Source organism: Acanthisitta chloris, unplaced genomic scaffold (genome assembly GCF_000695815.1).
Source record: "Acanthisitta chloris isolate BGI_N310 unplaced genomic scaffold, ASM69581v1 scaffold5870, whole genome shotgun sequence".
Classification (NCBI taxonomy): domain Eukaryota; kingdom Metazoa; phylum Chordata; class Aves; order Passeriformes; family Acanthisittidae; genus Acanthisitta; species Acanthisitta chloris.
Genome location: NW_008650971.1, coordinates 12,486 through 26,152, shown reverse-complemented (window position 1 = coordinate 26,152; position 13,667 = coordinate 12,486). Strand labels below are relative to the sequence as shown.

Here is a 13,667-nt window from a genome sequence, read left to right as displayed (position 1 = left end):
TTTGATACTGCTAACTGTGTGGCACAGACAAGCTGTAAACCCAGTTCAAAATGTCATCGAAGGCCTTCTCTGAGCCAGCAACTGCGTTCTGTTTTTTCTATCTTCTTTGGTACTGCGTTCATAAATATTTTTCAGGGTCCATTGATAGCACTTCTGCACATTGTGAGCACCTTCTTATTGCTCTCTTAGATAACATCTCATCATAGTGAAGGCTTCCAGCTATTGCCATAGTAGTCTTACGGACTGTTTTAATTGTTGCTTCTCCATTTCCTATGAGGCATTAGAGTAGTACTTCAGGGTATGTACTGGATACTTCTTTGTCTTGTGTAAGATACTCCTTATTTGGTCACCAGGACTTTGTCTGCTAATGTCAACATAGTTTTCTTCTGGCCCAAGGTTTTGCTTGCAAAAGCAGCACTTTGCTAGTGCTGCTGTTTAAGGGTTTCATTTGTCATTCGGTGTTTAGGTATCCCATTCTTTGTAGATGATGAGGACTGTTTGGAAGTTGCACAACAAAAGTTTCCTTTAGGCACTCTGTAACAAAACAATTTGTAAATAGTTTCTAGATATTTTGAAAAGTACAGCTGTTTTTCAATTCCTCACATAGATATAAGGATGCTTGACAAGTCTAGTGCATGCCTCTTCTGCTGTGCTGGAAAAGTGGTGCCACAAACTGAACTGCATCACATTTTCCTGAATAAAGAAGTCTATTCATACTCTGGGAACCAGAAAGCTTTGTTCAGCACCACTACTTATAGTGCTGGTGGAGGGAAATACTGTCAAAATTCAGTTGTACTTTGAGGTGAAAGCAAAGGGATTAATTGATTTGGCTTATTTTCCCCCATACTTTTCTGTTATTCAAGTTGAATTTTAGTATATTTAAGAGTTGTTTTTTCAAATAAGTACTAATCTGATTCAGAGATGTTTGGTTTGTAGACAGCAAAACATATAGTGCTTTGGGATCAGTTTCTGTAGCCAGCAGGGCCACCATTGTCAGCACCATGCATTGCCTGCAAGAAACAAATTTTATTCCAGAAAGAAACTGCTGTGGGGAATTCTCTGTTTAAGGAGAAAGGTTCTTCAGTTCCAAGTTTTAAGGACAGATTGCATAACTTTTCTTTGAAGGGCAAGAACACATGCTCTTTTTTTCCTCTACATGCATTGTTTCACCTTAAGAGAATATGCAGCATGCAGACATACTGCCTTTGCAAGGTTGTTTTCTGCAGTCCTGCTCTCACTCTAGTAGTTATTTGAAGTCTGGTAACATTTTATTATGTTTTGAGATTTTGCTGCCAAAACCCTTTTCTTATATGATTTGCCCAGAGCTTTCCAGAACGTGTGTGTATTTATAAATTTTATTATATTTTTGAGACATTTACACTGGCTGCAGGTGACTTTGGTATGTTGCCTTCTCTGCTCTCATTGAAACAAAATGTTTGGCTTTTCTTACCTCTTGTGCTGAATTAGGTTAAATGAAGTGGTATCCTTCAAGTTGTATACCTTGCTATTCTAAAACAAGGTTTATTCCTTTCCCCTCCTCTCTTCAAGTGTATCTTGAAGTGGATGCATGCATTGTCAAGTTCTGCTTTTTAAAATTTTGCTGTCTCCACAATTTTATTTTACTCTTGCAACCAGATAAATGTAGGATCATCTTACGTTTGACCATTGAAGCTACAGTTTTTTTGCCATCTAGAGGTTTCACCTACTTGGTGAATGTAGCCATTATCCTGCTATGCTTGAAGTCAGATCTTTTTAAGTCCTTTGTGTTTTGGGCATATACATAGATTATATTTCTTTCTTTAGTATTTCTTTTGCTTCCTTAGAAGGCTGGTTACTTGCTGGATATGGCAGGCACGTTTAGAATGTAGCTACAAACAGGTTGAGCATTTTGTAAAATGTTTAGAAATACCATGTGGCATTTGTGAGCCATGGACCTGGTATTGGAATAGTTCATAGTCATGAAATGCACAGATACTAACACTTGTATTTATTGTAAATGTCAGACTTGTACAGTGTGAGTTAAGAACTGTATGCATGAATTTTGGAACCTTGGAATGAAAAGCAATATTGTTGACAAGGTCTGATTGCAGAAAGAATTAGCCTTCAATCAGTCTATATATTGATTTTTGTCAGAAGATGCAGCCTGCATTCTGGGCAGCAATACCTTCCAAGGAACAACAAAAAAATCATTACAAGTGCATATCATCCTGCCAGAAAATCACAGAAAGCTCTTTCGAATCTTCATTGTTATGGGAAGTCTTTTCCAGAGCATCTTTCTTCAGTTGGCTCAGTTTCAATGCTTAAAAACTAATAGTATAAATTAAGTTGTATTTTGGAATTTTTATTTAAGAGGATACTAACCAGATGTACATGATTACCTGCTGCCGTAAGCTGCCCGAGGTGAAGTAAACTTTGTGAAGATAACATCCATTTTTTTCCAAATGATTATTTTTGGATAGTTTCTCTAATTTGCCCGAGTATTCTTTTCAGTGTGTTAGTTTATGTAAACACGAGAGTAAAGCATAACTTAGGCACATCCATTTTTTATACGCAGGTTTCTACAATCCAGGAACTTGTTACTGGTTATGAAGCTTCTTTGAAAACCTGTGACCTTTTTAGCACATGTGGTAAGTATCTATGGTCTTATATTAATTACCCTGTAGTTGCTAATACTGTTTGTGGAAGTTATCAAGAACTGTTGAAGTTCTAATATTATTGGAGAAAAAAAGAGTTATAACTTCTAGTAGAAGAAATATTTGCTGAATTTGCAAAGCTTTGGGTTTTTTGCTCGTTTTCCAAATGCCATCTTCAGCCTTACTGGTTATTTTAACCTCTTCTGTTTTGTTGCAGAAAATGGAGAGAAAGAGCCCCCAACAACGCTGCTTTGGGTTCGATATTTCCTGGCACAGCACTTTGACAAACTTGGCCAGTGTTCTTTGGCCTTGGATTACATTAATGCTGCAATTGCAAGCACTCCAACGTTAATAGAACTATTCTATTTAAAAGCAAAAATTTACAAGGTAAAAACTGAATTTGGACATGTGGAGTACTTAGTTTATTAAAAAAAATCAACCTGTCAAGCTGGTGTGGGGGGGTAGTATTTCAGTTAGCAGTGGCTATGGGCATCAGTTTTCATGGAGGTTTCTTTTTGGGCACTGTTCTATTAAGAAGAAAATGAAACCCCTTATGTTTGAGTTTCGCAAAGCAAGTCACAACTTAGAGCAAATTGTCATTCTGAAAAGATCTGGGAGGGAGGGAGAGAACAATAATGCTGGCTTTTGTTCCTTCTGAGGGAGAAATACCAGTAACTGCAGGCTTCAGGAGCTGGTCACTAGCAGGCTTATACTGAAAATTAACTATTTAATGTCTTCCTAACAGCATGTGGGTAACATCAAGGAAGCTGCCAAGTGGATGGATGAAGCACAGTCTTTGGATACCGCAGACAGATTTATCAATTCTAAATGTGCTAAGTACATGCTGCGAGCAAATATGGTGAAGGATGCAGAGGAGATGTGCTCTAAATTCACAAGGGCAAGTATATTGCTTTAATCAAGAGAGGTTTTGCTTGCCTCTGGCAGTGCATTTTTTTACTCATAACTTCTGACCAAAATAAAAAAATTATCTTTTATTAACACTCACTTGAATGTAATGCTGTGACACTTAGTGGTAAAGAACTACGTAGAATCATAGAGCAGTTTTTATTGGAAAGGACCTTTTAAAGACCCCATTACCATGGCTTTGGGCATCTTTGACTAAATGAGGTTGCTCAAAGCTGCATCCAACTCAGTCAAATACTTTCAGGGACAGGGCATCCACAACTTCTCTGGGTAACTGCAATCCAGTGTATTCCATCCTCACAGTAAAGAATTTTCCCTTACATCCAGCTTAATCCCGCCCTCTTTCAGTTTAAAACTGTTGAGTTTTGTCCTGTTGCTACTGATCCTAGTGAGAAGTCACTTCCTGTCTTTATTACAAGCCCCTTTTATATATTGACAGGCTTCTGTAAGGTCTTCCTGGAACCTATTCTTTTCCAGGCTGAACAACCCCAAGTCTGTCAGCCTTTTCTCACAGGACCAGGTGCTCCAGCCCTGATTTTTCATGGCCTTTCTCTGAACCTGCTGTAACAGCCCCATGTCCCTCTTGTGCTGGGGCCCCCAGAGATGGATGCAGTACTCCAGCTGTAAATACTGGAAAAAATGGTTGTTCAAAGGTAGTTGTCCAGAAGTATTTTTTATTGCCATACTTCTAAATACCTCTCTGGAAATGCATCTGCTGGATGCCTTGTTTGCAGAACCTGCTCTTTCCCATTAGTACCATCTCAGCTAACTGCACAGTAGTGTGCACTATATGCATTATGATTTAGCATTAACATAAATGAATTTAGACTTGAACATTGGATTCCTTTAAGCTAGTATTGCAGAGAAAAGTTTTGTTAAAGTCTATCCTTAAAAGATGGGGAAAGCACTTTAAATTCTCTTTTTGACATTGAAAAAAGATTCAAAAAGACCTGATTTCCATATTATTTAGGTAACTAAATATGAAGATAGCTACTTGGTGGGATACCCTGGAGCACATAAATGAATTAGGCTGCTTAGTTCTTTCTGATTTTAGGTGTGATAATGCTTAAAAGTGGATCCAAAGTTTCTAGATATTTCTAGGAAGGATTGAAAATTTGATTACTAAAACTCATCATGTAAGCTTGTCAGAAGCATCAGAGCAAGAAACAGAACTTTGTCATAGATATCTGGAAAGACAGGATAAATCTCATCCTAAGTAATTAAATGTTGTGAGTCAAAATGGGTTTTCTTTCTGCTATAAAGACACTTCTGAAAAATTGGTGTCTAGCATTCATTTTATGTGGAACATATTTCCAGTTTACTTAATCTAGAGCATTGTGACTATATTATAAAGTCTAAATCCTAGAATTTTTTCTTGTAAAAGTATCAAGTATGAATGTAACTTCATTTATTTAGACTAACAAGTTCAAAAAAAATTATAATTACTTACAGTGCATGATGAAGCAGTAAATACATTGGTGGGTTTTTAGACTGGTAGATGCAACTTACCTGATGGGAAAATACAGAGACAATTGTTTGCTGAACTTTAGGAATTTTTTTTGATAGTGTTGTTTTCTGCCCCCAAATTGTAAAAGAAAGACTGTATACACAAGCATGAGTTAATCTTAAAAATCTGTTGAGACTTTAATCTTCAGTTAATTTGAGGTTTTTCAATCATTTCAATCTATTAATTTCCATCTTGGGGAGCATGGAGTATCACAAGTATTATTCTGTCACTGGGTGTTTATCGCTGTTTTCTGTTGTATTCCAAGTATAGAATCATAGAATTTAAGGGTTGGAATGGACCTTAAAGATCACCTAGTCCCAACTCCCCCTGCCGTGGGCAGGGACACCTCCTCACTAGATCAGGTTGCTCAAGGCCTCATCCAGCCTGGTCTTGAACACTGCCAGGGTTAGGGCAGCCACCACGTCCCTGGGCAACCTGTGCCAGTGTCTCACCCCCCTTAGAGTAAAAAACTTTTTTCTAATATCTAACCTAAACTTCCCCTCCTTCAATTTGAATCCATTACCTCTTGTCCCATCATTGCAGTTCCTAGCAGAGTCCCTCTCTGGCTCCCTTGTAGGCCCTTCAGATACTGAAAAGTTGCTATGAGGTCTCCACGCAAGTAGTCAAAGGATTCATTGTTTGCTGCTAATGGCCTGAAACTAGCTACAGTTGAAAGAAGCAACTGGTAAATTATAATAGCAAAAAGTGATAATGACACTTATTTCAGGAAGGAACTTCTGCTATGGAGAACCTAAATGAGATGCAGTGTATGTGGTTCCAGACTGAATGTGCCGCAGCTTATCAAAGGCTGGGGAAGTATGGTGAGGCCTTGAAAAAATGTCATGAAGTAGAAAGGGTAAGTAGGTGTAAAGACTGTCAGTTGTTTTCCCACTATTTCTCATACCCTGGTGAAGGTATTTGCTGGTGTAATCAGCATGATTTAATATGCTAGAAGCATGTAAAGCTTCTAGTAGAATGACTTTTAAAAGCAAGTTAATACTTGATGATTTGTTGTAACAGGTGAGATGACATCCCTAGATATTACATGAAAAACTATTTTTGAAGTGAAAAGGATTCAAGATAAAATATCATGTGTCCTAACTACAGCTTTTTGTACATTAACTTTATGCTGTCTTTTGCCAATTGTGTTTTTAATCAGAACAGTCACATTTCAGTTATCTCATGAGTTCCTGAGTCTCTGAACAGTCACATTAGACTTTTTGTTACCCAACTGAGATTTTTCCCTACTGACAGGCTCTTTTGAGCAGTCAGTATTATAAAGATATTTCTGTGCCTGTTAAGTATTGCCTGTAAGTAATATCAGTTGTAACTTTAGACATGTCTAATTAAAAAAATAGACTAAACAAGGGAAGAATACATGAGTTGTGTTGTCTTTTTTTTCTTGAAGCATTTTTTTGAGATAACAGATGATCAATTTGACTTCCACACATACTGCATGAGAAAGATGACTCTTCGTGCCTATGTAGACCTTCTGAGATTAGAAGATGTGCTCAGGAAACATGCCTTCTACTTCAAGGCTGCTCGCTCAGCAATTGAAATCTACTTGAAGCTCCATGATAATCCTCTTACCAATGAAAGCAAAGAACAAGAAGTGAATTCAGGTATCTGAACTATAATGGAGGCTCATATGCGTATGACACATGTAAAAGCTTATTTAGCTAAGTTGTGTTACAGAGAAAATAGAACACAAGTTTTTCCCCTTTTCTGGCACAGTAACTGGAAAGGTATCATAGGTAACATACAACAGCTTTTTGTTCTTCCCTCATCACTCTGCAAAACTAGTTCATCAATGAGCCTATCTGTAGCTGGAGTACTTGGGGAGGAGTGGCATTCAGAATATTAAGGGGAAAAATCAGATTCAGTTCAGCCATGAGATAAATGTCATTAACAGATGAGTTATGAAACTATGGATAGATTTTGTGGAAAAGCAATCTGAACTGTAAGAAGTTAATTTTGATCTAGTATATTTATTGTATGACATAGCAATACTGTTTAACACTGAACTAAGTTTCATGACTTTTCCATAGCTTCATAACCAAAGAATACATGTATAGGTCTGTTAGCAAAATTCATACATTTAGGAAATGATTTAAAACTAGTGTTAAATGGAAAGCAGGCTTTCTTAGCAAGCCAGTGGGGTGTGGTTTGGAAATATGAGGATCTAGTGACAAACAAGTTAGGATGTTTTTTTACTTCAATATAAATAGTTGCTTCTCCTTTCGTGCAGAGGGGTCATGGTGATGAGCCACAGAAACAATGTGTCTGTCCCTCAGGAGCTCATTTTTCTGTTCCTTGCCACATTATGAGCACAAATCCTATTCTTGGTGGAAAGCCACAGTAAACAGAGTGGAAGCTACAGTATTATTCTGGCTAAACTGGTTGTTTCCAATTAGCTACCCCATGGCATTGGCAGAAAATCAATGCAATTATCATGGCTGTATATTGTTCAGCCATTTTAATGAAAAATAGCAAACTTATTTTAAGATGGAGTTTATCCATCAATCCATCTGGATGTTTCTTGCATCTGGAAGCTGAGCTACAGCCACTATGGGAGCTTAGTTTGACACTTGAAAGCCACAGTCCATTTTCTAAGGTAAAGCTTCATGTAGATAGCATTTCAAATCATTGAGGTTTCTGTAACAGCTATGTAAATATGCAAGATCAAGTGTTGTGTTAAGCTGTAAATAGTAATCCAGCAATAATGTTGGCCTATGTAGTGTTGATACTCTGGCAAGTGTGGTATTTATGGAAATCTCTATAAAAGTGTGGCATTTTAATATGGGGAGGAGTATAATGGCATGTCTGAGTTGTTTGAGAGAAATGAAATTTTTAATTAAATACTCTGTTAATATAAGTTATCTGTTACCTTAATCTGTAGAAAATCTCTCAGCCAAAGAATTGAAAAAAATGCTTAGCAAGCAAAGAAGAGCACAGAAGAAAGCAAAACTTGAAGAGGAAAGAAAGCATGCAGAAAGAGAACGACAGCAAAAAAATCAAAAGAAAAAGCGAGATGAAGAGGAGGAGGAAACTAGTGGACCCAGGGAAGAGCTAGTTCCTGAAAAACTGGAAAGGGTTAGCATGGTCTTTCATGTTAAATTCATGTGATTTTCATAAAAAGTCTAGAATCAGGGTTTAGTATCAGGTTCTCCTTAAGGAATCCAGGCCTTTTTATAAAATCACTTTTGCATGCAAAGATACCTTTTGTAGTCTGCCTCTATTTACACTAAAGAAAAGTAGTAGTTTTCCTCAAGGAATTCAAGTTCTGTGTTAATACTACTACTTTCCATGAATTTCAGGGTTTTCTCAAACAGTAGGCCATCTTGATTAAAACAGATACTTAACAAAAAGGTGGTTCTCACCTGAAGAACTCTGATTTTCATAAAGTGAAGAGAAAAGAGTGTTGGAAATCATTGCAGTTTGCAAAATTTGAAGACACAAGCTAGTATTTCTCTCAGCACAAAGAGCTGTCTTCTTTATCACAGTAATTTCAAGCTTGTTCCCTAAAGTGGTTGTATTTGGTAGTTTCCTAAGTGCTAAATGACAACACTGAGTACATTACACAAGCAGTGCCAGAGTTAGCAATGGTGCTGTCTTTGTCAACAAGAAATCATGAGTAAACACTTCTAAATCCTGCTGTTTAAATGAAAAAATGTTGTAGTTCAGTGTAATTCAGAAAACTAGCTACGCTTCACCTTTGGCCTCTGATAATTAAATGCTTGAATAACAGAAACTGTCATTGGTGTGGTTTATTTGACATTTATTTTAAGCTGTAAATTTCACTGTGTTTCTATTAAAACAGGTAGAAAATCCATTAGAAGAAGCCATTAAGTTCCTTATACCACTTAAGAATCTTATTGGAGATGACATAGAAACACATCTATTAGCATTTGAAATATACTTTAGAAAAGGTAAAGTACTGCTTCATTTTATTTCTGCTCTGCAAAATGTTAATCCTTCGGTGCAGCCTGTGTTATCTGTGTGTGGCCTAAAATGATGTGGAATAAATGCTTCCCTGACTGAAGTTGGGGTTTGCATCACATCCACTAATAATAGGGGAAATAGCATTTTTGCTTAGTCACCCTTAAACAAAAAAAACCCTAGGAGCAGACTAAGTTGTAGTATGTACCAATAAATATGTAGAAAGGTATTTGCAGTGTGATCTGAATTATCTATGGGAAAACAAAGCCAAATGGTAACATCATCTGTGCAGCATTGCCAGAGTTCAAGCAGCAGGCACTTCCGTTTTATTTAGCAATTTGGATGGGAAAAATAAATTTCCTTTCTAATTCTGCATGAGCATTGATGTTTCTAATATTTGTACTAGATTTGCTAAAGAAAACAGTAGTTGATACAAAGAGAAAAAGTTCTGTATTTTTAATCTTGGTATGTTTGTGGTTTTTTTCTCCTTCCCACAGGAAAGTTTCTGTTAATGTTGCAGTCTGTCAAAAGAGCTTTTGCTATCAACAGTAATAACCCATGGCTACACGAGTGCTTGATTAAATTCTCTAAAGCTGGTACGTGTGTGGGAAGTGCATGTGTAATTACAAAGATACAGGAAGTTATGGTGTACAGGGACATAATTACGTGTTTTTATAATGTATAAATACTCTTGAAACACAAACTGATAATGAAGAAAAATAAAAACAAATTGCTGGGTTTCCATGGTAATACTAAAGAAAACACAGATTGTGCTACCCAAGGTACTGTGCATGTATTACATTACATTCCTTCCTCCATTAATCCACCAGGTGGACCCAGTAACTCACTTCGACCAGATTTCATGGAGCAGTAAGTGTTCCAAAGATCTTGAAAAATCTAAAGTTTAAAGAAAGATAAGTGGCAGATATGGAAGAAAGATTCTGACTGAATTAAAATTCACATGACAGAGCACCCTTTTAGAATATTTCATCATCTATAAATGCATCAGCAGTGCTTGTATTGACATATTTTGGTCTGAGATTGGTGTTTCTGTGCACAGATTTTAAAACTCGGGATTTTAGCAGTGATGTCTAGTTTCACACTGTTTTTTACAGTTGTTTAAATGGTGGGGGTTTTTTTTTAAATTTGCTTCTTTCCCTCTTACCTTTCCACTTCTAGTATCTGACCATAGTAACCTCCCTGAAATTGTGAGCAAGGTCCTAACTCAAGAAATGCAGAAAATCTTTGTTAATAAAAACTTGGAAAGTTTTAATGAAGAATTTCTTAAACACAATGCTACCTCCATTCAGCACCAACTGTCAGGTTTGTTTAACTTTTTCATGCTTTTAAAAAGGAGATGATTTAAGTGGTGTAAGTCCGGAATCTCTATGTGAAGTCCACAAGGCCAGGCTGGATAGGACTCTGGGCAGCCTTTTCTAGTGGAAGGTGTCCCTGGCCGTGGCAGGGTGGGTGGAACTAGATGACCTTTAAGGTGCCTTCCAATCCAAACCATTCAGTGAGTTTGTACATGAATTCCAGTGAGCCAGAAATGCACATGTTTACATTGGGGTTTTTTCTGTCTGCTTTTACCATTTTTAAAAAAAAAAGTACTTCACTTTTTTTAGATGCATAAGGAATCTGCTCCTTAGCTTCAAAAACTGTGATCAAACCACCATAGATACTCAAACATGGAAGCACTGTCATCCCTCCTGTTACGGCTTCTAATTTTTAAATTATTAGAAAATATAAAACAAAACCCCGTATCTATTGGCAAGTGCTTTTCCCTGCTGTCTTATCAGGTGGAATGTTTCTGTTCCTACTCTGAGCTTTGTCACATAGCAACAATTAAAGTATCATGACAAACTTGTTATGCTTCTTTTGCTTTTCTGCCTCATGGTCAGCAATGAAAATGTTGAAATATGACACTGACTGTTTGTGTAGAAGAGCCACAAGTAGCTGCTGGAGCTAAGTCAAAGGAAGTTGGAATTGAACTAGTACAGAAAGTTTTGGATTAAAAATTGGTGTGGCCTGATAAGCTGGTAGAGAAAACAAAATGTGGCTGCAGCAGTTAAGAAACAAAAGTAATTTTATCAGGCACTTTTAAGTACTTAGAACAGTGCTAACCTCACGTGGTTTGTAGAAGTTACCCAGGGTCTGTCCAGAATCACTGGAAAAAGTCAGCTTCAGAGGATTGGTCATCTCTCTTAAAGGAAGGTTACATGACTAACTGTTGTGTTTTCTCTTGTGATAAGGTGCAAAGATGATGTATTTCCTGGACAAATCAAGACAAGAGAAAGCAATTGCTATCGCTACTAGATTGGATAAAAACATGAGAGACAAAAATGTGAAGGTAAAGCCCTCCAATTTGTGGGATCTTAAATAGTGTATACTTTAATGCAGGATAATGCACATACTTCATATATCACGTTAAATTAACATTTGCAAGAACAGGGTTTCAGATTACTCCTCTAATGATAAGATACGTGACCATGGACAGAGAAACCTGTTCGCTTAGAATAGTATAGTTTGAAAGTGCAATTACAGATTGCATTTATTAACTGTTACTTTTGTTTCTTTAGACATTAACAAAGGTTTTTGAGGCACTGCTTGATGGCAGTTTTGGCAGCTGCCACGCTCAATGTGAAGAATATCAAGCAGCATGTCATAAACTGTTTCCTTTTACATCTGCCTTCATGCCTGCCACAAATGAGGACAACAGCAGCATTGCATCTGTGAATCACACAGCCATTAACCACGACTTGCTGTCTAATGAAATCTGAAGTAGGGTGTGAAGCCCGTGTGTGTGTGTATACCTACATGCACACATATGTACAAAACTCTGACTCATTACATGCTGGCTGGATACAGATCAGGGTTACTTTTCCAGGTTGTATTTTAATACCTTTAACAGGTATAAAACAAAATATTTGGATAGTTAAATGGAGTATGCTATTAGTTTTTTTTCTCCCAATGAAAACTGCCAATATTTATGTAAACATTATCTTTAATCATGTTTATACTTGTACAGGTTTAAGTCTTTTAATAATTCATCAGCCCTCCCTCACACAAAATATGGATGTTAAAGACTGCTTTCACTTAAGTGTTGTTACATATACAGATAAATGTGATCATATCTTGTTAATAAATTATCATTTGAGCGTTTTTAGCAGATTTAAGACTGAAGTGCTGCTTGAATTGCCCTCTTTGTCTTTTGCTGTTCTTTAGAATTTTTTTCTGGGTTGTTTTGGTTGGATTTTTTATTTTAATCTTTAGTCAGTTTGGTTTCTTTTGAAGCACAGCAACAATGAAAGCATTGGGGGGTTGCATGTTTTTGTCAGGTGTGTGTCTTATATGGAACCAGTGTTGACAGATATGAAGATTAGGTTTGTATAAAAAAATAAATAACTAAGGCTTTTTGGAAACTATTCCACCTACCTTGTGTTCCATAGCTGTTGTTACCTTAAGTTTATGGTCAGTTTTAACATTTTCAAGTTTTAATATCCTGAAGCAATTCCCTGAGAAAATGTAATGAAATTGATACTGTTGTTTGTCCTTTGTTCCATCTCCCACTTCCTCCTCTTCCTTCTGGTTTCTTCCCATCTGTTATCTATTGACACTTGGGTTGAAAAAGCTGCTCCAATTTTGGGCAAGTGCAGAAGGTACAGTAACGGGGAATACAGTTCTTTTCTACATCACAGAAATTTGCTGGTAGGTGTACTGTATTACCTCCATTAAAAGTCTTAGTTGTCTACTTATGGCCAATACTCCAGTACTTCTCATGCCTAAATACTGTTGCTGTAGGTGCTGCAAAGCAAAATAGTATGTGAGAAGTATGTTTTACATTTTAAAACTGTTTAAGGGAGCACAAAGAGGCTGACTACAAATCATAATGAACCTTTTTCTTACTTTGTATTCCGGTGCATTAACTATTAAATATACAACACATCAAAATGGAAGTTTGACTCTAATATACCTATTTAAAGCATAGCGTTGCTAGACAAAATGGCTACATATGACAGCTTTACATTCTATAAGAACTGCTATCAAAACATAACTATACTGTGGCTTGTACAGAAAATCTGTTTTCTGGAAACTGTAATGGAATCATTCAATCTCGGTTTGTTTTTATTTCACTGCAATGTAAATAATTTCAGTAATAATAACTAGCCCCCAAAGGCAAATACCAGTTCATGAAAAGGGGATTTTATTAAGACAAACTGTTCTAATTAAAATTCTCTTTTGTGTCATCTATTTAGATTAAAAAATTGTTGAATGGAAAATTCACTGTAAAATATTGCCAACATATGTTATGCTGTAATAAATTATTTTGTACACACTTGCCTTTGGTTTGGATTTTTTGCGTATTTTATGGACATCAAATTTCAGGCTATCATATTCATTAGCTTTTTTCTGTTGAGTTCCAACATTCACTGGTTTAATTCTGTAAGTAGTTAAGAAAAAATTGTCACTATATAGCAGATTGAGACCTGTATATATAAATAGTAAAGGCTTCAAACTGACAGAGGGCAGGTTTGAATTAATTACTAAGTAGAAGTTACTTACTGTGAGGGTGGTGAGACATTGGCACAGGTTGCCCAGACAAGCTGTGGATGCCTTGGCCCTGCAAGTGTTCAAGGCCAGGCTGGATGGGGCTGTGAGCAATG

At 36.7% G+C, this 13,667-nt stretch overlaps 1 protein-coding gene across 1 annotated transcript in view; it reads left to right on the top strand.

Annotated features, from left to right (window-relative positions):
- Positions 1-12,176, top strand: part of NAA16 (N(alpha)-acetyltransferase 16, NatA auxiliary subunit) — a 45,718-nt gene extending 33,542 nt beyond the window's left edge. The window contains exons 9-19 of the mRNA XM_009071052.1: positions 2,555-2,627; positions 2,851-3,020; positions 3,379-3,531; positions 5,792-5,920; positions 6,473-6,686; positions 7,964-8,157; positions 8,885-8,993; positions 9,501-9,599; positions 10,183-10,326; positions 11,256-11,353; positions 11,583-12,176. Coding sequence (XP_009069300.1) covers positions 2,555-2,627; positions 2,851-3,020; positions 3,379-3,531; positions 5,792-5,920; positions 6,473-6,686; positions 7,964-8,157; positions 8,885-8,993; positions 9,501-9,599; positions 10,183-10,326; positions 11,256-11,353; positions 11,583-11,783 — 1,584 coding nt within the window. The 3' untranslated portion in view covers positions 11,784-12,176. The remainder of the gene's footprint in view (positions 1-2,554; positions 2,628-2,850; positions 3,021-3,378; positions 3,532-5,791; positions 5,921-6,472; positions 6,687-7,963; positions 8,158-8,884; positions 8,994-9,500; positions 9,600-10,182; positions 10,327-11,255; positions 11,354-11,582) is intronic.
- The last annotated feature ends 1,491 nt before the right edge of the window (positions 12,177-13,667 follow it).